The 21,050-nt window shown below is 41.4% G+C and overlaps 2 protein-coding genes across 2 annotated transcripts in view; one reads left to right on the top strand and one right to left on the bottom strand.

The window, feature by feature from the left end:
* The window catches only part of LOC132650964 (zinc finger protein ZFP2-like), a gene marked incomplete at its 5' end in the record, with an annotated part of 191,281 nt that overhangs the window by 96,242 nt on the left and 73,989 nt on the right, over window positions 1-21,050 (top strand). The gene's annotated exons all lie outside the window — the stretch shown is intronic.
* On the bottom strand, window positions 19,050-19,655 carry LOC132650981 (zinc finger protein ZFP2-like; the record flags this gene model as incomplete). The annotated part of the gene is made up of 1 exon (XM_060376307.1): window positions 19,050-19,655. A coding segment is annotated over one exon (606 nt), but the record flags the coding sequence as incomplete, so codon positions are not given.

Genomic DNA, 21,050 nt, shown 5'->3' with positions numbered 1-21,050 from the left:
AAGAAGAAGAAAATATTTTGAAACTAGATAGATGTATTCATTGTCCAACGGTGAGATATATTAAATGCCACTGGAGTGTACATATAATTTGATGATATATAAACTTTATCACAGGTATAAAAAGATTTAAAAAATATGTGTGTGGATTTTGCATGTTCATGTTCCCCATGCATGTCTGTTTCTGGAGGAGACCAGAGGAGGATCCCATGTACCTGGTGTTACAGATGGATGGTTGTGGACTGTCAAGCAAATGCTGGGAGTCAAATCTGGTCTTCTGGAAGAGAAACACAGTGCTCTCAAATGTGTAGTCATCTATCCAGTCCCTTATCTCAAATTTCAAAAAGAAGGTGAAATTGGTGGGGGAGGGGACCCCACATGAATAATTTTTTTAAAAAATTCACACACAGTCATGTGGTGTCCCTCCCCTTCTGGTAGCTTCAGAGAACATGTGGGAGATTACAGGGGGCCAACTCTGACTTCATAACTCTGCTGTTAAGCCATGGAACAGGTTGTCTCTCAAGGAATTGAGATTACTCTTTACTGAAAAGGTAGAGGAAGAGCTTCTAGGGACATGACGGGGAAAATGTCTACAGGAGGTGTGGTGGGAGGTTTTGTTTGCTTTAATTATTTTGAAAACCAACCTACTCTTCATCACTTATGCTGACTCTCCCGGCCAACTAGGAACCATTTACAAAGGAGGTCCTGACTTAAAGCATCCCCTCAGTTTCAATTCTTCTATCATGGCCCGGCCCAACTGGGCCGCTCAGACCCCTGCTGAAAAAATCTGCCCTGTCACTGGGAATATAGCTTAATGGTAGAAGGCTTTCTAGCATGTATGAGACCATAAGTTCAATTACCAGCAAGGAATCGGGAAGGGAAACGCTGGCCCATAAAAGCGAACTAGTCAATCAGAGCGTCTGAGCTCATGACTCTGAGTTCACAGCTCTAGTCACTAGCTTTCTGCTAGTCATTGGCAGAGGGTGTATGTGTTGCACTAAGCACATTGGCATCTACTATATACAACATGTAAGGATCAAACCCCTCAGTGAATGATGTCCTCACAAAGATAGTTTCTAAACCACAGGTTCTGAAAACTTCAGTCTTAATTTGGGTACATATTCAACTACTAAAACTTCATGATCATTAAGAAGTGACAAAGTAAACTCATCCAAATGTTGTGCCAGCCAAATCTGAAAAACATCAGTAGCGGATATTGTGACAACAGTGACTGTCTCTGACATGAACTGATTGGCCTGCTCTTTGATCACCTTCCCCTGAGGGGGGAGCAGCTTTACCAGGCCACAGAGGAAGACAATGCAGCCAGTCCTTATGAGACCTGATAGACTAGGATCAGAATGAAGGGGAGGAAAACCACCCCTATCAGTGGACTGGCAGAGGGACATGGGTGGAGATGGGGGAGGGTGGGTGGCATTTGGGAGGGGAAGAGGGAGGGAGCTATGGGGGGGATACAAACTGAATAAATTGTAACTAATGGAAATTAAAAAAATAAAAATAAAGAAATAAAATATAAACTCAATTGACTAGGATAATCTCTTGACTGGACAAAGAACCCGATGAGATGAATTTATTTGATTGTGCTTTCACAGCAGAGCAACTTGGAAGTTAACACCTGCTTCAGCTACCAGAGCCTTGAAACAAAAAAGCAGTGAAAGTCAGGTGGGCAGGGCTGGGGGCGGGGAGGATACAGGGCCATTTCAGGAGGATCCCTGGAATGCCCTGATGCCCTGTCCCTAGGAGGAACCCAACTCTCTTGGGCACTCAGAGGAAAGCCCAAGGTGAACGCCCCCAGTCCAGGAATCCCAGAAACCATAGGCGCTTCTGAAGATTGCACAAGTCTTTTCCTCCCCCCGCCAGCTCGGTGTCTTGTTTCTAAAATCCCCATCTGCACAACATAAACAGGAAAAGTGCAGCAAAAAGCCTTGGAGGTGCAAATTCCAAGCTTCCAGCCGAGGGCGGGGGAATCTCTGCTGCGCTGCCAGTGGCAAGCAGGCAGCAGAAATCAGCAAACTTTCCAAGTGACCCCACGCCCATCCATGCCCTTCTCCCCAAAAGGGAGAGAGAAGGCGGAAGGAAAGACCCCTGCTCCAGGAAAATAAAGAATGGGGAGGGGGCGTTGAGGCAGAGGCCCGGCCTCTAAGAGCTCGGCCTCAGTGGCGAGAATGCGCCTGGCCGCCCACTTCCCGAGCCGTGGGTCCTAGCAGCCTCGGAGGAACCCGAAGGCAGAACCTACTCGGGTGGGGCGGGGGAGGGGCTAGCGCGAGGAGCAGTGCAGGCGCAGTGCGCGCCTCCATTGTCAAGTGTGACGTAAGCGCCATTGCTATGGCTACAGAGGGTGAAGGGGGAACGTTGAGCTCGTCCTGGGCCTGGTGGTGGCGGTGGCGGCGGCGGCTGCGATGGTTGGCCACAGGAATCTGCTTCCCTGGCGCGGTGGCGGCGGTCGTGGCTCGGCTAGTGCACTACTTCATTTTGATAGGCTGAGACCAGGAGAAGCCAGGTAAGGGTGTGGAGCGGGAACCACCTGGGCCCCGCCTCCGCCCCCGAACTCCGCCTCCCTCTGCCCCAGGGCTCCGCCTTCCTCTGCCCCAGGGCTCGCCTCCCTCTGCTCCTGGGCTCCGCCTCCGCCCCGGGCTCCACCCCCTGGGATCCTCCTTCCACCCCAGGGATCTGTCCCCGCCCCGCCCCGCCCCGGGCTCCGTCCCCATCTCCCAGGCTCCGCCTTCACCCCAAGGCTCCGCCTCTGCCCTACCAGGCTCCGCCCCCGCCCCAGGGCTATGTCTCCCTCCTCCCCAAGCCCCGCCCCTGCCCGCGGGCTCCTCCCCCTCCTTCGCCTCTGGGCTCCGCCTCCGCCCCCAGCAGCCATCCCGTGGGCTAGGTGGTGCTGCGCTTGTCATCGCGGCTAGGAGATAGGGAGGAGAGAGGATTCGGTCCCGCGGTGGAGGAGCGGCTGGTCCACAGCAGTCGGTCATCGCGGAGCGGTTGGGCCTGGCTGGCTGTAGGCGTGTGTGAGGGACCCGCAGGACAGTGCTCGCGGGGCGAGGCCGGGCTGTGCAGATGGGGGCTGACCTGGCGGGGAGAGCCTGCCGGAGTTCTGCCAAGAGCTTCTGTGGAGGCTGCTGGTATCCTGAACCACGCCCTGCAGCCATAGGGGTTGGGAGGACGGGAGCACACTGAGCGGAGTTCCTAGGGATTATGCCCTGCATCCTGAGGAAGAGTGATGCTGGGGCCAGTCCTCCCGGAAAGGAAGTGCAGAGAGTCCAGTTCTGCCTCCTGCCTGCTCTGGGGCTCATGGAGTTGGGGAGCTTGGACATCTGGGTCGAAAGAAAGCAGGGTACTTGGAAAGGCCACAGGATCCGTGCACATTTCTAGGAACATTGTTTGAGGACCTATGTGCAGGCATTCCAGAATGAAATGACTACTCTTAAGTAAAGACAGCCACTGCAGGTGCTCTCTCTCTCTCACTTAGCTTTCACATGATTTAATTGTTCTTCTTCTTCATCAGAGAATTCTTCATAAGGAACAGGTTGGCAGATACACTGTTGTTTATACTTTGATGGACTTGCACAACCAGGAGTATACATGGTTCACGCAGGTTTATTTTCTTATTTTTATCTCTGTGTAGTTATGTATAGGTAAACAAGATGTAATTACAAGTTTACTGTAGAGCCTGGAAAGCTTTTATTTCAGGGTAATTCTAGTTTTACATTTGCAAGGAGTTTTAGCTACCAGCCCTGCAGCCCCTTGTCTCAGGAGGTGCTTAGGTTGTGTTTTGCTGATTGTTAGTCATTGGTAGCACTAGAGTGCTGCTGTTCTACTCAGCTCTTTTTATTATTTATTTATCCCTAAGAATTTGTTTAAGGGAAGGAATTCTTCGCATTTTTTTCTCACTACTACCTAATTGCGGTCACTTAAGAGAACCACTTGCAGGTCGATGAGATGGCTCAGCAGATAAAGGCTCTTGCTGGGCAAGCCTGGAGAAGTGAGTTCGATCCCTGAATTCATGAAAATGTGGAAGGCAAGAAGTGATCACAGAGTTGTCTTCTAACCTTCCTATGTGTTCCCTAGTATGTATGCTTCACCTGCATCATGAACACACACACACACACACACACACTAAAATAAGAAGACATTGTGCTGTATTTAGAGAATCTTCTTGCTGCTCCAAAATGTCATGTCATTTCACATGTCAGTCTCTTACTGACATAGTCTTACCCAGACTGCCAGTGTGGAGAATCAGTTTTGTTTTTAATCTTGTTCAGTTTTTAGTTACATTGTTCTTCCCCTATAACAATTTTATGTAGTTGTTTTTGTTTGGAGGCAGATTTGAACCCTGGCTGTCCTGGGATTCCCTATGTAGACCAGGTAGTATTGAACCTACAGAGATCCTCCTTCCACACCCTCCCAAGTGCTGGGGTTAAAGACCATGCCCAGCTTCCCCCACAACCATTATGAAACAATAATAAACTTGAAAAAAGTTCCAAGTATGGTACACAGTTAATTGCTGTTTTACTTTGGACTTTTTGAGAGGAAGCTGCTGAACTTATGCCTTGTCACTCAGAATGGTTTTGTGTCAATTATATACAAACTAGAGCACATTGTCCTTCATAATGGCAGTGCAGTAATCAAAATAGGAAATTCACGCTGACACAGTATTCCATTTAATTAGTTTTTTTATTATGTTATTACTCACATAATTGTTGGAGAAGTTGGTGTGTTTAAGTGTTGCATTGTTTCTTTATCTCTTTAGTATCTTTCAATATGGAACAGTTCTATCATCTCTTTCATGATCTTGTCACTTTTGATAACTAAGGGTCAGATATATTTTTAATTAAATTTTTATTTTTATATTAATTACAGTTTATTCACTTTGTATCCAAGTTGTAGCCCCCTCACTCCTCCCCACCCAATCCCACTCAAATCTCTCATCTCCTCCTATGCCCCTCTATAAGACCACAAATAGGGGAGGTCTTTCTTCCCTTCCATCGGACCCTAGCATATCTGGTCTTATCCGAACTGATGCATTCTTCATTCTTTTATTTATTTGTTCATTTTCCATCCCACTCACAACCCTATTCCCTCCTCTCCTCCCAGTGCCACCCTCCCACCCACTTTTTCTATAACACACTGCCTCAAAACAACCTACCCTAGCACATCAAGTTACATCAGGATTAAGTACATTCTATTTCATTGAGGCAAAACAAGGTAGTCCTGCTAGGGAAATGGGATCTAGAGGGAGGCAACAGAGTCCAAGTCAAAGCCACACCCTGCTCTAGTTGTTAGGGGACCCACTTAAGAACAAGCAGCCCATCATTTTCATATGTAGAGGGGGCCTAGGAATAGTCCAGGCATTTTCTTTTGTTGGTGGTTCAGTCTCTATGAGGCCCCATGGTCCCAGGTAAGCTGGTTATGTAGGTCTTGTGGTATCCTACCCCTCAAGCTCCCTCAATCCTTCCTTTAATTTTTCTGCAGGACTCCCTGAGTTCTGCCTAATGTTTGTTTGGCTGTGGGTTTCTGCAACTTTTTTTTTTCCATTATCTGCCAAATGAAGCCTCTCAGATGACAGTTATGCTGGTCTCCTGTGTACAAGCATAGCAGAGATATGAATAAATGACGAGGGCCCAGGCTTTGGAGTACACCATTGCTTACGGGATGAAAGAAGAGGAGTAGCAAATGCATTTTGTGAACTTGGAAGAGATATTCAGCTCTCCCTAATAGATATTATTTTTCTTGTAGGTGATATGAGCCATAATGTTTGTCTAGTTACATGGCTGTACAGAGGAGACTGTTTTCAAATTAAAACAAAGTTTTTAGATTTCTTTTTTTTCTTTTTTCTTTCTTTTTTTGTGGGGGAAGAAAGGGGCCATCAAAAATGGTATCTCTGTGGGTGTAGTCCTGTCTGTTCTAGAATTCTGCCTCAGTCTCACTGAGATCCACCTCCCTCTGCCTCACAAACACTGGGATTAATAGCTTGTACCACTTGGTGAACAGGCAGTACTCTTAATCACTGAGTCATCTCCAGCTCTCTTTATATTTTTAACAGATATAATCATGTGACTATGTCTACATTAGTTGAATATAAAAATGATGAATATAATGTTTCAAAAGTGTTCTAAGGAGGTAATGGTGTGTATTCCCACCCTTTCTTTAGCTGAGACTGGAGATCCCCTGGGAAGTGGTGGCTCACCTTTAATCCCAGAATTTGGGAGGCAAGGTAGAGGCATTTGGATCTCTGCATTAAAGGCCATCCTAGACTATAGATCTAGTTCCAGGACAGCCAGGAAACCTACACAGAGAAACCCAAACCAAGCAAGCAAGCAAGCAAGCAAGCAAGCAAAGGATTGGAAATGTAGAAGCCATCTTGGGTAGGAGTAACAGAGCATAGAGCTTGAAAGATCCTGGATAACTAATGACTGACAGTAGGGTTGCTGTAGCAGATCTAGATAGCTGCTTTGTGTTTTGTTTTTCTTTGTTTTTAACATGATAAATAATAACATTATATGTTTAAAGCACTATAAATCTGAGTTTTCAGTTTCATGCTTGCAAAACAGGTACAAGGAGACAGGATGGGTTATCAGGATCCAGGGACATAGATAGTGAAGGAATGTTTTTCAGTGTCATGTGTAACCAATTGAGGGCATCATTGAGAGAAGCAATTATTGAAGAACTTTGTGGTTGAATATACAGATGATCTACTTACATGCAATGTCCAGATAAGGAGGAGACTGTAAAGTCTCCCTCCTTCCTGTGGCCTCCCATTTTTTCTTGTGAGTATTTAACTCCATCATTGAACAGCAAATCATGAACTGCAAGTTTGCTCTAATGAATGATGTACTCTTTTGAGAAATTATACAGGTTTTTCCCCTTTTTTCAGTTTTTGGTTGTTGTTGTTTGTTTGTTTTCCCAAGATAGGGTTTCTTCATGTAGCCCTGACTATCCTGGAACTTCCTCTGTAAATCAAGAATGTTCTCAAACTCAGAGATCTACCTGTCTCTGCCTCCTGAGCACTGCTGGGATTAAAGGTGTGTGCCATCACTGCTTGGTATAAAGGATCATTTTTAACTCTGACTTTTCTTATTTGACAGTTGTTTTTACTAACCAAATTGCAGAATATTGGTAGAAGAAATGATAAGAATTGAGGTTAGCTGATTAAACACACCCATGTGAGAAATCTCATTGTGATAGGTATGAAAATATGTTTGGAAAACTTTGAATGTGTTTTATTAAAACTTAAAAAGACCAGTTCCATATACCAGTGTGGTCTGGCTTTTTACTTTTCTACCTTCCTTCCTTCCTTCCTTCCTTCCTTCCTTCCTTCCTTCCTTCCTTCCTTCCTTCCTTCTGAGACAAGATCTCTACAGCTTAGTGTGGCCTGTAATTCACTAGGTAGTTGCCACCAGTACTTGCAAACATTACATTTTAAGAGGAAAATACAAAAGAAGTATTTTTTGAGACAGGATTGATTTTGTAGCTTGGCTATCCTGGACTCATTTTGTAGACCAGGCTGGCCTGGAGATCACAAAGATCCACCTGCCTCTGCTTCCCTGAGTTGCTGGAATTGTAAGCTTGCGCCAAGATGCCCAACTGCAAATCTTTATTTTTTAAAAACCATTTTATCTTCCTCTCTCAGTTTATTTCATTTTAACTTTTTTTATTTTAAATTTTTGAAATAGGGTTTCTCTGTGTAGTCTTGGTTGTCCCATAACTCAGATCTGCTGGCTTCTGCCTCCCAAATTCTGGAACTAAAGGTCTTGGCCATCACAATCAGGCTTAAATCTGTTTCTTAATGATATATTACATACTAGTTACAAGTTAGTATTCAGCATAGGGGCTGCTATAACAAAGTATCATAAATGTGGAGACTTAAAATAACAGTGATTATTCTTATATAATTTTGATGCGTTGCTTTGAAATTTACTTGTTAGGAGGTAATCTCCTTTGAGGGCTTCTGCAGAAGAATATTCATCTCTTCTAGTTTCTGGTGGTCCCCATTGTTCTACCATTTATGGCACCATAATTCTATTTTTGTCCTCTCTTCACGTGGTTTTCTTTGTTTAAATCTTTTTCATTAAAACAATTTCTTTGTTCAGCCTGGTGGTACATGTCTATAATCCCAGCTATTTGGGGGACAGATGCTGGAAGATGCCAAGTTCAAGGCTTTTGTGAGTTACAGAATGAGTTCAAGGCCTGACTGGGAAATATATATATATATATATATATATATATATATGTCAATGGCCATAGCTCAGTATAGGGAAGCACTCGCCTAGTGAGGCCCCAGGTTCAATTCTCAGTCCTGGGTGTTGGATAGTATTAGGAGGCTTTGTTTTGACTTACTTCCTTTTCTTTCTTCTTTTCCTCTCTTCTTCCCTTCTTTTTTCCCTGTACTAGGGACTGTGCCTAGAAAACACACATTTTTTTTCTCTCTTTTTCCTCCTTCTCTTGCTCCCTCTCTTTCCTACCCCCCTCTTCTTACCTCCCTACCAGACTGAGCTATATGACCAGCCATGTTTTTTTTCTATAGGCAAAGACTGTTATAATGGCTAACTTTAACTGTCAGGTTGCCTCACCTGAGAGAAAGGAACTTTAAATAAAAATTGGCTTCCATCAGATTGCCATGGGGGCAATCGCTAATTGATGTAGGAGGGCCCAGTCAATTGTGGAAGTACCTTCCTGCAGGTGGATGGTACCATTCCTGCAGGTGGGCCTGGGTTGTATAAAAAAGGTAACTGAGCAAGCCAATGAGTGTTGTTCCTTCATGGTTTCTGCCTCAGTCCCTGCTTTGAGTTTTTGCCCTATCTTCCCTCGATGGATTATAAGCCAGTAAACCCTTTCCAAAGTTGCTTTGATCAGTGTTTATCATAGCAATAGAGAAACAAATCAGGAAAATGGTTAAACCATAGAAAAACAGGGAATAAAGTTCCATAAGTAAAGCAGGTTTTAGTTTCATAAGGTGTACATTCTACCTTAGGAAAGGAAAGCACAGAACTTAATCTAATATTCAGTATTTCCAAAAACAATAGGATAATTTTTCTTTGTATTCTGTAAGTAAAATTAGGAGAAATAGGTATCATGTCCACCAGAATTAGCTTTTAGGAAGCTGTAAACACTGTGTTTTAGTGTTGAAGTGTAGGGAATCGCTGCTAAAGACTTTCTTTTTTTTTTTTCAATGCAGTTTATTCAGGAACATTGAACAATCCTCGGACCCCGGGGAAAGCCAGCCCACAGCTTAAATAGCCTCTGGGTAGCCAACCCAGGCGTGCCACGGGGGCAATGCAGATAGGTCCACATACATGGAAGCAAGCCAGATCCTCGGCCTTAGCCAAATGTGGAGTTGTTCGTGACAGAGAGCACTCACCATCGGGAAGGTGGAAGGCGGAAACCAGCTCCATCTTTAAGGCATAGCATTCCGCAGCTCTCTACAGTTCCCCCTTTTTGTTTTAGACGCATCAGGCAAGAGTAGAGGTCTTCTTGCCTGATGCTGCTAAAGACTTTCAAAGCCTTGTCATTCCTTTTCAGCTACAAGTACTAATCAGGTAACACCTTGGGAAAATGTGGCTTTACTGGAAAACAGGTTAATGCTTTTGATTGCACATTGGTGGCCTAGTCTCCTTTTTTCTTCTCTCTTAGCAAGTTGTATGACTTGTTCACTGTTTCCTTGTGATAATGAGGTTTGAAGCTATTGAAGGCATTGTTAAAGGACTCAAAGACATTGTATGAGTAGTTAATAATGCTTGATAAGTAAGCCTCAATGGGATTTTTATGTCCTTCTAAGGAGTCAAGATTACACTCTCTGGTTTTTCTAGAATTCTTGCCTTGTTGTTCTTTTATTTTCACATGGACCTTTAACAGTTTAAAAGAATTAGGAATTCATAATCTTTGGAGATGAATATAAATTTCACGATGCTTTATTCTTACATTACTGTTTATTATCATTTATTACAATTTATTCAAATTGTACTGTGGCTGTGTTCCCCTCCTTCATATTTATCTGATCACACCCTCTTTTCCTCTTCTGGGGCCCCTAAGCCCCTCCCCTAGTATACTGATAGGCAGGATCCTACTCCCTTTCTATTTGACCCTAGCCTATCATGATGTTTTATACAAGTATTCCTCCTATTGTTGCACACATATTATTACAGTTATGTAACTTTCTCTCTAACATCTATCATCTGTTTATCATCTATATCATATATCTATCACATAAACACACACACACACACACACACACACACACAAGGTTGTGAAAATGTTATTTCTTCCAAAACATGTGTTTCAAAATTTGATCAAAAAGAGTGATTTAAAGTCCAATGTTTGAAGGAAATGAAATGCATGCGTGATTTGTCAGTTATGGCCTGAGCCTTGGGATGTTGACATCACAGTGGTTTCTCCCCGACTACTACAGAATGCTTACACTTCAGTGGTTTGTATACAGACTGCTGTAGCCATTTTTGGTTAGCACCAGCAAAGAAAAGGAGAATTTCATGCTTAATGAGAGTTTCTCTCTTCCAGGCTTCACCGTGAAGGTATTTTAAAATGAGTATTATTATTCTCTTGATAGAATAGTGATTTCGGGAGGTATTCAGTCTTGATTTCTCTAGAACATGTGAACTAATCTTAACAGTTGTTTCATGACAACTACTCCTGTTAGAAATAGTCAATACCATTACCCCAAAGAAACAAAGTTATCATGTCAGAGAGGTATGCTCTCAGCTATACAAGAGAATGATATCTATGTATATTCAAAACTATCTGCCTAAGTTATAAGAGTTTATTTTCTGTTTCATCTAGTTGTTTTACCCACCATGCCAACAAAGATTTGTTGGAAATTGGTCAGATTTCAGCCCAAAGTCCAACAATATTCTGGTTTTAAACATTTATTTGTTGGTATTTTAACACTGATTCAACTAGATAGGAATGACTTTCCAAAGATACGCATTTAATTTCAAGTTCATCATAAAACTGAGTTGACGATATTTTATACATTTTACATTACATTATTTACTTTACATTATTGCCTGGTGTGTTTGATGACAACCATTCTTGATGCCTCACTTTGACTCTACTATTCACAGGTATCTTTAATCTTCCCCAAGTAAAAACTGTGGCTTCTCACTACATATTCCTTGAATGGTGTAACATGATTTAGGCATAGTAATATTCACTTAACAAAATATGTACTTTAAATATTCAAACTGTATGAGCAGGGACAGCAAAGAGACAAGCAAAATAGTAGCCACTTTGTTATTAGAGGGAATGTTTTTATTATGGGTCAGAGAGGGAAAATGTTCAGAGGCACCTGGAAGAGTTAAGAGCAGAGAGTAAAAGAGGCAGACTTGATATGACCAAGACTATCTAGAAGAGAATAGACACTATTAAGAGAAAAGTAGAGTAGAGATAGCTTACACAGAGACAAACTGTGCTTTCATAAATGCACAGGCTGGACCTAGGTCCTTCTACATATATGTAGCAGATGTGTATGTTACTCAACATGTGGGTCCCCTAACAATTTGACTGAGAGCTTTCTTTGACTCTGTTTCTTGCCCTTAGTTTCTTTCCCCTAGCAGTGCTGTCTTGCCTGTCCTTAGTGAGACACAATGGTCTTAGTCCTGCCTGATGTGATGTGTCAGCGTGGGTTGGTACATTTAGAGTGTCTCTCTGAAGAGAAAGAAGGAATAGGAGCGGGGAGAATGATTGTGGGATTGTGAGGAGAGAAGGGAGGGGTGTATGTTGAAGATATAAATTTAATAAATTAATTAGTGGAAAAAGACAGGGTATTTCTATAATATTTAGGAGACTCAGATAGTGCAAAGAGAGATGAGAATGTTTGGGAAGGAACAGGAATCTAGATGTGTGTTTTGAGATGTGTAACAAGTACATTTACATCCCCTTCAGGTAACCTCCAGGCCACCTTGGGTGTTGGTATCCTGATAGGAGCCACAGGTCAATACAGATCCTCAGGTCCCTTTTGTTGGAGCAAGGAGAATGGTTACTTTGATGGACAAGAAGTACTTCACAAATTTTTGCTGAATGCTTTTTTGTTGTTGTTGTTGTTGCTTATTTGGTTATAATCACCAGAAATCCTTTGATAATGCATGTTGAGCAGGTCTAGGTATTTTTGGATATTTTCACTCCCTGGGACCTAACTAGTTTCAACTATTAGGAGGGCCTGATTACTTTCATCACATCTATTCATGTCCTTTTAAATAGTAATGGGTTTAGTTATGACATGCCATTACATAGATTTCCGTCTGATGTGTTTTTGTTTCCAATATTCAAATGTCCTATTTTTTAATAATTTTTATTTTTTATATTAATTACATGTTGTTTACTTTGTATCCCAGCTGTAGTCTTCTCCCTCATTCTCTCCCAATCCTACCCTCCCTACCTCATCTCCTCCCTGCCCCTCTCAAAGTCCACTGATTGAGGAGGCCTTTCTCCCCATCCCTCTGACCCTAGCTTATCAGGTCTCATCAGGACTGGATGCAAGTCCTTCTCTGTAGCCTAGCAAGGCTGCTCCTCCCTCAGGGGTTGTGGGGGGAGGTCAAAGACTCTGCCACTGAGTTCATGTCAGACACAGTCCCTGTTTCCCTTACTAGGGTACCCACTTGGATGCTGAGCTGCCATGGTCTATGTCTGAGCAGGGGTTCTAGGTTATATCCATGCATGGTCCTTGGTTGGAGAATCAAGTTTCAGAAAAGACCCTGTGCTCAGATACATTTGGTCCTTGTGGCGCTCCCATTCTCTCCAGGTCTTACTAACTCCCCCTTCTTTCATATGATTCCCTACACTCTGCTCAAAGTTTGGTTATGGCCCCAATGTCCCTCATAGCATGAATGGATACAGAAACTGTGGTACATTTACACGATGGAATACTACTCAGCAATTAAAAACAAGGCAATCGTGAAATTTGCAGGCAAATGGTGGAATATAGAAAAGATCATCCTGAGTGACATATCCCAGCAGCAGAAAGACACACACAGCAAATACTCACTTATAAGGGGTTACTAGACCTATAAGATAGGATAAGCATACTAAAATCTGCATACCTAAAGAAGCTAAACAGGAAGAGGTTCTGGAGTAAGATGATCAGTCCTCACTTAGCAAGACAAATGGGATGGACATATGAAGTAGGAGAAAACAAGAAACAGGACAGGAGCCTACCAGAGAGTGCCTTGGAAAGACTCTACCTAGCAGTGTATCAAAGCAGATGCTGAGACTCATAACCAAATGTCATAATTTTAATATCGCTATTATTCAGTAGAATATCTTAATGAGGAACTTTACAGTCTGGTGGAATTTTGTTATCTTAATTAGAACTGTATAATGACATGTGTTAATGAAATTAAACACTTTGCAAGAGCTAAAAATTTTTAATGTTACCAAAACAATCATTTTAAAGACAGGCATTCTTATTTTGAATAATTTGTCCATGATTATTATATGTTCAATGTATACTACATATTTTTTATAAAATTGACAGAATATCTCTTCAGTCAAAATTCTTTGTGTCTCCAGGATTAACATATAAAATTTACTATATATTAATAAGCATGTGTAGTCCTCTCCACTCTTCAAAACTTTCTGACTTCTTTGTGCTTGAAACTTTCTGACTATATCTCAGTACAGTGCATTCATCTTTAAAATCTGCTGTGATTTTTACGTATGTTTTACTCTAAGGTTCACAGACTTAATGATTTTGAATGCAGCTTTTTTCACATGGACCTTTAACAGTTTAAAAGAATTAGGAATTCATAATCTTTGGAGATGAATATAAATTTCACAATGCTTTTTTACATTACTGTTTATTATTATCATTTATTACAATTTATTCAAATTGTACTGTGGCTGTGTCCCCCTCCCTCATATCCATCCAATCACACCCTCCTTTCCTCTTCTGCGCCTAAGCCCCTCCCCTAGTCCACTGATAGGCTAGGTCCTACTCTCCTTCTATTTGACCCTAGCCTATCACGATGTTTTATACAAGTATTCCTCCTATTGTTGCACACATATTATTAGTTATCTAGGCATCTATCTCACATCTATCATCTGTCTATCTATCATCTTTGTCATATATCTATTACACACACGTACACACACATATTGTTGTGAAAATCTGTTATTTCTTTCAAAGAAACGTGGTTCAAATATTGTTCAAAAACAATGTTTTAAATCAAAAGTAATGCAATCAAAAATGGGGACAGAGCTAAATATAGAATTTTCTGTAGAGGAATATCTCAGAGAAACACTTAAAAATGCTCAATGCCCTTACTTATCAGAGAGATGAAAATCAAAATGACCCTGAGATTTCACCTTACACCCATCAGAATGGCGAAAATCAAAAGCTCAAAAGACTGTTCAGGCTTGTGGTCACCCTCAGCTACAGACCACGATAAGGGCATATGAGACCACACCTCAAGAAAGAGAAAAAAAAGAGTGAACTATTGTGCAGTGATGAACAGAAAAAGTAGCAGAAGATTTGATGGACTTGACATAGGGTTAGCAGGAGCTACAGCAGGTTGATGGGTGCAGGAGCTGCAGCAGGTCGATGGGCACAGCAGCTTGGCAGGCACAGTGAGAGGTCTTAGGCACAGTAGTAGTCTCCAGTGCAGGGCGAGCTCATGCTGTGTCCACCCATCCATATCTCTCTGTCTGTCATTCTCAATTTTTAAGTAGATTTAATTTATCTGTGTGCATGTGGGTATACATGCCTGGCAAAGGCCAGAAGAGGGTAAGAGATGCCCAAGAGCTAGAGGTGGTTGTGAGCCACCTGATACAGGTTCTGGGAAGCCTAACACAGTCATCTGTAAGAGCAGCATGTGTCTTAATTACTGAGCCATATCTTCAGTCCAGTTCTCTGGGTTTTGATGGGACAAGCAGTTGGAAACATGAAGCCCAGGTTTGTCTGGAACTCATCTTCCTCCCTCAGCTTCTTGTCCTCCAATTACAAGTCTGCACCTTCATGCCTGCCAGTCTTTTTCTTGAATGGTTTCAGGTACACATTTTGTGTTCCAGGCCACAGACTGCAGATAACAGTGAGACTGACTTTAGCTCTGTGTTCCTGAGGGCGTACAGACAGAATGTTTCCTCTGTTGTTAGAGCGAGGCTAGGGTAGAACTGCCACCCTGCTAAGGATTTAAGAATCATGCTGGGACTGTTTTGTCTAGTGTTGATCTGTGGATCCCAGGTTTCTGTAGATCTGAGTTTGGAGCTCTGTGCCTCAGTACCCAAGCGATGATCAGCAGCAGGTAAGTGAAGCAGTCATGCATGCAGCAGGACACTAGATCCTGGAGCCTGTGGAAACCCAGAAACTTTTCCTGAACTGCTGTTCCGAGTTTGGAACTGATGTTTCCCCCACCCTATGGTTACCTCCCAACAGGGTGACCCAGTCTGTCCCGATTTCGGGTCCACAGTTCAGTCTAGGATGTTGAGTAGAACACACAGGAGCAGGTAAGTGGCTCTATGATGCTGACTGGGCATCTGAAGGAACCCAAAAACTTTTCATGAGAAGTTGTTGGGGGAGTGTGGGGGAATTCCACTGGATGCCCTGAGGTTGGACTTGATGTTTCTTTCACCATGGGGTTTCCTCCCAACAGGAAACCTGGTCCCTGGTGCTTTGGTGCCCACAGTTCTGTGTGGGACAGTGATTTGGGCATATAAGCAGCTCTCTGGCCTGAGCACCTTCTAGAGCCCAGACCTTTTTCAGGGATTTTCTGGGTGACCTGAGGTTAGTCCTGATTGCTTCCTACTCCATGGGGTTTTCTCTAGCCTGGAAATCCCAATCTCTGGTGTTATGGGGCCCACAGTACAGTCTGGGATGGTGACCAGAGCACACAGTCATGTGGCTCTGGGCTGGTGACCTATTGCCTGCAGGGACCCAGGAACTCTTCCATGGTTTATCTGGGTGGCCTTAGAAAAGAAGCGATTACTGCCCACTCTGTGGGGTTTGTTCTTAACTTGGAAACACAATTGCTGTTGTTTTAGGGCTCAGAGTTTGGTCTGTTGCTTGCTGTGTAGTCACTGCTCTACTGCTCTGCAGAAACTGTCCTCTTGGTACCACCATCTTTGATTCTCCTTTCTTTTATTAAACATTTTTGAAATTTTTCTTTTCTTTTTTATTTTAATAATTATAGTTTATTCACTCTGTATCCCAGCTGTAGCCCCTCCACCATCCCCTCTCAAACTCACCCTCCCTCCCTCTTCTTCTCCTATGTCTCTCCCCCAGTCCAGTGATAGGGGAGGACTTCCTCCCTTTCCATCTGACTATAGTCAATCAGGTCTCATCAGGACTGGCTTCTTTGTCTTTCTCTGTGGACTGGAAAGATAGTTCCCCACTCAGGTGGAGCTGATCCAAGAACTAGCCTATGAGTTCAAGTCAGAGATGGTCCCTAGTACTATTATTGGGAACCCTCTTGGATACAGAGATGCATTGGACTATTTCTGTGTAGGGGTTCTAATTTATCTCCATGCATGGTCCTTGTTTAGCATATCAGTCTCAAAAAGACTCTTGTGCCCAGACCTTTTGATTCTGTTGTTCTCCTTGTGGAGCTCCTGTTCCATCCAGATATTTCTATTTCCCCCTTCTTTCATACCATTCCCTGCACTCTGCAAAATGTTTAGCTCTGAATCTCAGCATATGTTTTGATACTCTGCTGGGTAGAGTCTTTAAGAGGACCTCTGTGATAGGCTCCTGTTATTTCTCAGACAATTAGGAATAGTGATACCTCAAGATCCAGCTATACCACGCCTAGGCATATATCCAAAAAATGCTCAAGTATACAACTAGGATATTTGCTCAACCATGTTCATGGCAGCTTTACTTGTAATAGCCAGAAGCTGGAAACAAGCCAGATGTCCCTCAGTTGAGGAATGGATAAAGAAATTGCGGTACATTTACACAATGGAATACTACTCAGCAATTAAAAACAAAGAAATCATTAAATTTGCTGGCAAATGGTGAGATCTAAAAATGATCATCCTGAGTAAGGTATCTCAGAAGCAGAAAGACACACATGGTACATACTCACATATAAGTGGATATTAGACATATAATATAGGATGATCGTACTAAAATCTGTAGACCTAGGGAAGCTAATCAAGAAGGAAAAGCATGGTAAGATGCTTAATCTTTTCTTTCTTTATATCTTTTTTTTTTTTGAGCAAGAGCAGTTACCCAGACTGAACTCAAATTTTTACTCTCTGGTTTTGTTTTCCTAATTCTTTGTTTCTTTTATTAATTATTTTTAATTTTTTACAATTTATTCATTATATATCCTGGCTGAAGGCCCCTCCCTCAACTCTTATTAGTCCCATCCTTCCCCTTCCCTCTATACTCTTCCCCTAGTCCACTCACAAGGTGAGTTTCCTTCCTCTGCCATCCACCCATGTCTTATCACAATACTACTCAGCTATTAAAACAAGGAAATAATATTTCTGCTCTTAATACTTCTCCATAGGCCACTCTGCTCACGTCAGAAGACTCCATACCCTGAAGCTTGCCTGCAACCTTACTGTGAAATTAACACTAAGTATAACTCATTTTACAGAGTCCCACTCACAAGACAATGTTTAATTGACCATCTCACATCCAGAAACATGTAAAATATGAAATGCTATGAAGTCTGAAACATTTGATCACAAGCATTTCAAAGAACTTGCTTCTCCTTCTGTCTAGAGGAACCACCTCAGGAAATAAGTTCAACTTTAATTCCAGAAAACAGACGCTATAAACCCCTTGGGAAATGATTGGGATGCTCCAAGGATAGGTGTATATAATCGTTTAAAACTAGGTAGTTCAAGAATGCTTGATTTGCATTAAATAGCACATTCCTATCGTATGAACAAGAGCACAGATCCTAATCATCCTATATTTAAAGGGAGGAGAGAGTTAGCAGGGATCAGTGTCAAAAGCCATCTATCAAATTTGGCTAGTAGCATCTATGTCTAAAGACACTCCCCAGTTGAAGTCAGGCACAGAAAACTCATCCTTGCATGGTTACACAACTAGGCCAGCAGCAGGGTCATACATGGAAGAGAAAGCCTCCTCCTTCACATCTCAAAATTCAGTCTGGGTTGTGATGGTTTTCAATAGAACCCCTTGAACGATATACATGTATACACAAAGAAACTTCTACAGACTACCACTGTTCTATTACTCTCAGAGAACTTCCTGGCTGGTGTTAGTTCACCATTCCCTACATATTCATCCACTGGACTGAACTTTTCTTGTCTAAAGTGAGGCAACTGAAAACAGTAAATGTAGAGAATCATGTTTATAATAAGTCTTCCCTAAACACATTTTATAATACTTTTGCATGTAATTGATATTTACCATTCGTTGTATTCTTTTAAAAAATAAGTTTATTTACTTTACATTCCAATCATAATTCCCCTCCCTCCCTTCTCTCCCCCATTACTACCCTCCATTCCTATTGCCCCTATTCCCTTTCCCCTTCCCCTTCACAAAAGGGAAGTAATTTCTATTTGAGCTAATTTTTCAGTTCTGTTGGATCTCAGTAGACCAAAGAACACAAAGGCCTTTCCATATTGCTTATACTCAAGGAATTCTTCTCCAGTAAGGATACTTTTATGATGATGATGACTCTAGATTTGTGCAAGGCTTCACCATTTTAACACATTTATAAGTTCTCTCCAGTATGAATCCTTTCATGATGATGAAGATTATACAAATATGGAATAGTTTCACCATGTTAAAAGCACTGTCCATTAGGATTTCTTTCATGAGTGTGAGGATGATTCTGAAGTGCAAAAGTTTTTTCACATTGGTTATAGTCAGACAGCTTCTTTCCAGTATGTTTTCTTTTATGTATTAGGAGATGTTATGTGCAAAGGCTTTTCCACACTGTTAAGTCATATGGTTTCCGTCCAGAATGTGCTGTTGTCTTAGGAGATGACTGTTATATGCAAAGGTTTTATCACACTAATTATCCAAACCAGGCTTCTCTCCACTGTGCGTTTTTTCATGTTTCCGGAGACTGCTGTGCAAAGGCTTTATCACATTGGGTATATTCATAAGGTTTCTTTCCAGTATGTGTTCTTTTATGTCTTATGAGATGACTGTTTTGTGCAAAGGCTTTACCACACTGGTTACATTCATAAGGTTTCTCTCCAGTGTGTGTTCTTTTATGGCTTATGAGATGACTGTTTTCGGCAAAGGCTTTACCACACTGGTTACATTCATAAGGTTTCTCTCCAGTGTGTGTTCTTTTATGGCTTAAGAGAGTACTGTTTTGTGCAAAGGCTTTACCACACTGGTTACATTCATAAGGTTTCTCTCCAGTGTGTGTTCTTTCATGGCTTATGAGATGACAGTTTTTTGCAAAAGCTTTACCACACTGGTAACACTCATAAGGTTTCTCTCCAGTGTGTGTTCTTTTATGAGTTATGAGATTACTGCTTTGTGCAAAGGCTTTGCCACACTCATTACATTCATATGGTTTCTCTCCAGTGTGTGTTCTTTTATGGCTTATGAGATGACTGCTTTGTGCAAAGGCTTTACCACACTGGTTACATTCATAAGGTTTCTCTCCAGTATGTGTTCTTTTATGACGTATGAGCTGACTGTTTTTTGCAAAGGCTTTACCACATTGATTATATTTATAAGGCTTCTCTCCAGTGTGTGTTCTTTTATGGCTTATGAGAACAGTGGTATGGTGGAAGGATTTACCACATAGAGTGCGTTTAAAAGGTTTCTCTCCAGTACGACTGCTTTCATGCCTGCAAAGATAATTGGCACATGTGAAATATTGACCAGTCATTTGATTACACTAATAAATATATTTATCTATATGAATTAATTTTATAATTTGATCTAATGATAAAGAAGAATCAAATCTTAAACTTTTATCATTTTATTTACATTCATGGCATTCCCCTTCATTATGGGTATTTTTGAAGATCTCTGTGATAGTAAGAGCATTTGTTATGTGGTTCAGTTTTATACCATCATTTTTCTATAAGAGGTTTTCTCGTGTATATGAAGAGTATTGTAAGAATATAGAGTTTTACCAAAGCAATCCAATTCACAAATTTTTGTACGGTATGAATGACAATTCATTTACAAAGTGAGCCAGGACAAGCAGAAGAAGTTCCAAATTTCTAGTATTCATAGGTATTTTCAGCAGTATGATTTTGCTGATGAATTCTCAGTGAAGTTGCAAAACCAATTAACTGTTACCTTTTATCACATTCAGAAAATCTACTCAAAGTGGGGACTTCTACAAAATTAATTATTCTTGGAGAAACACAGGTACATTGCTTCTTTCAATATCTCTATGCTCATGTGTCTTATAAACATTGTGACATATGATATACCAATTTAAATTACAAGAATGATAAATATTCCCACATTGAATTAACACAGTTTTTTTTTTTGTTCATCATAGACATGTCATATAGGGATTAAGTTTTCTCCACAACTATATTCTTGACTCTAATAAGCTGTTCCTTTCACTAAACTTTACACTGTTACTGCATGAATATGAGTAACACTGGTTGTACTATGACATATTTGCTTATTAGAAGGTTTTGGACACATACTGATCACCTATTCAATGTGTATACCTCTTACAATATCTGAGTAGATAGAATGAGACTAAACAGATTGGCAGTTCAACTCAGTAGCTGTAATGTCTATATGATTTAAATGGTATTTTCTGTTACAACATTATTTTATTTTCTTCTATCTTAGGGGAGTGCCTTGCAAACACAAATCAGATACCTGACATTGAAGTACGTGGAATTGTGAGATTTTAATGATCATCAGTACACTTACAGCAGTGCTCTTTTTACACTGTTGCTTTTCTTTAAATTCTCCAGGACACAGCCAGGTGTGCTGGTACATTCCTTTAATCCCAGCATTTGTGGAGGCAGAAGCAGGCAGATCTGTGTGATATTGAGATCACATTGTTCTAACAAGCAAGTCTAAGTCAAGCCACAGCTACACAGAAAAAAAAAACTATTTTAAAAACAAAAAATTAAAAGCAGCCAACAAACAATCAAACAAAAACCAAACA

This window comes from Meriones unguiculatus (assembly GCF_030254825.1).
Source record: "Meriones unguiculatus strain TT.TT164.6M chromosome 13 unlocalized genomic scaffold, Bangor_MerUng_6.1 Chr13_unordered_Scaffold_37, whole genome shotgun sequence".
NCBI classification, from domain to species: Eukaryota; Metazoa; Chordata; class Mammalia; order Rodentia; family Muridae; genus Meriones; species Meriones unguiculatus.
The sequence above is the reverse complement of the archived record's forward strand: the minus strand, read 5'-3'. Positions and strand labels throughout refer to the sequence as shown.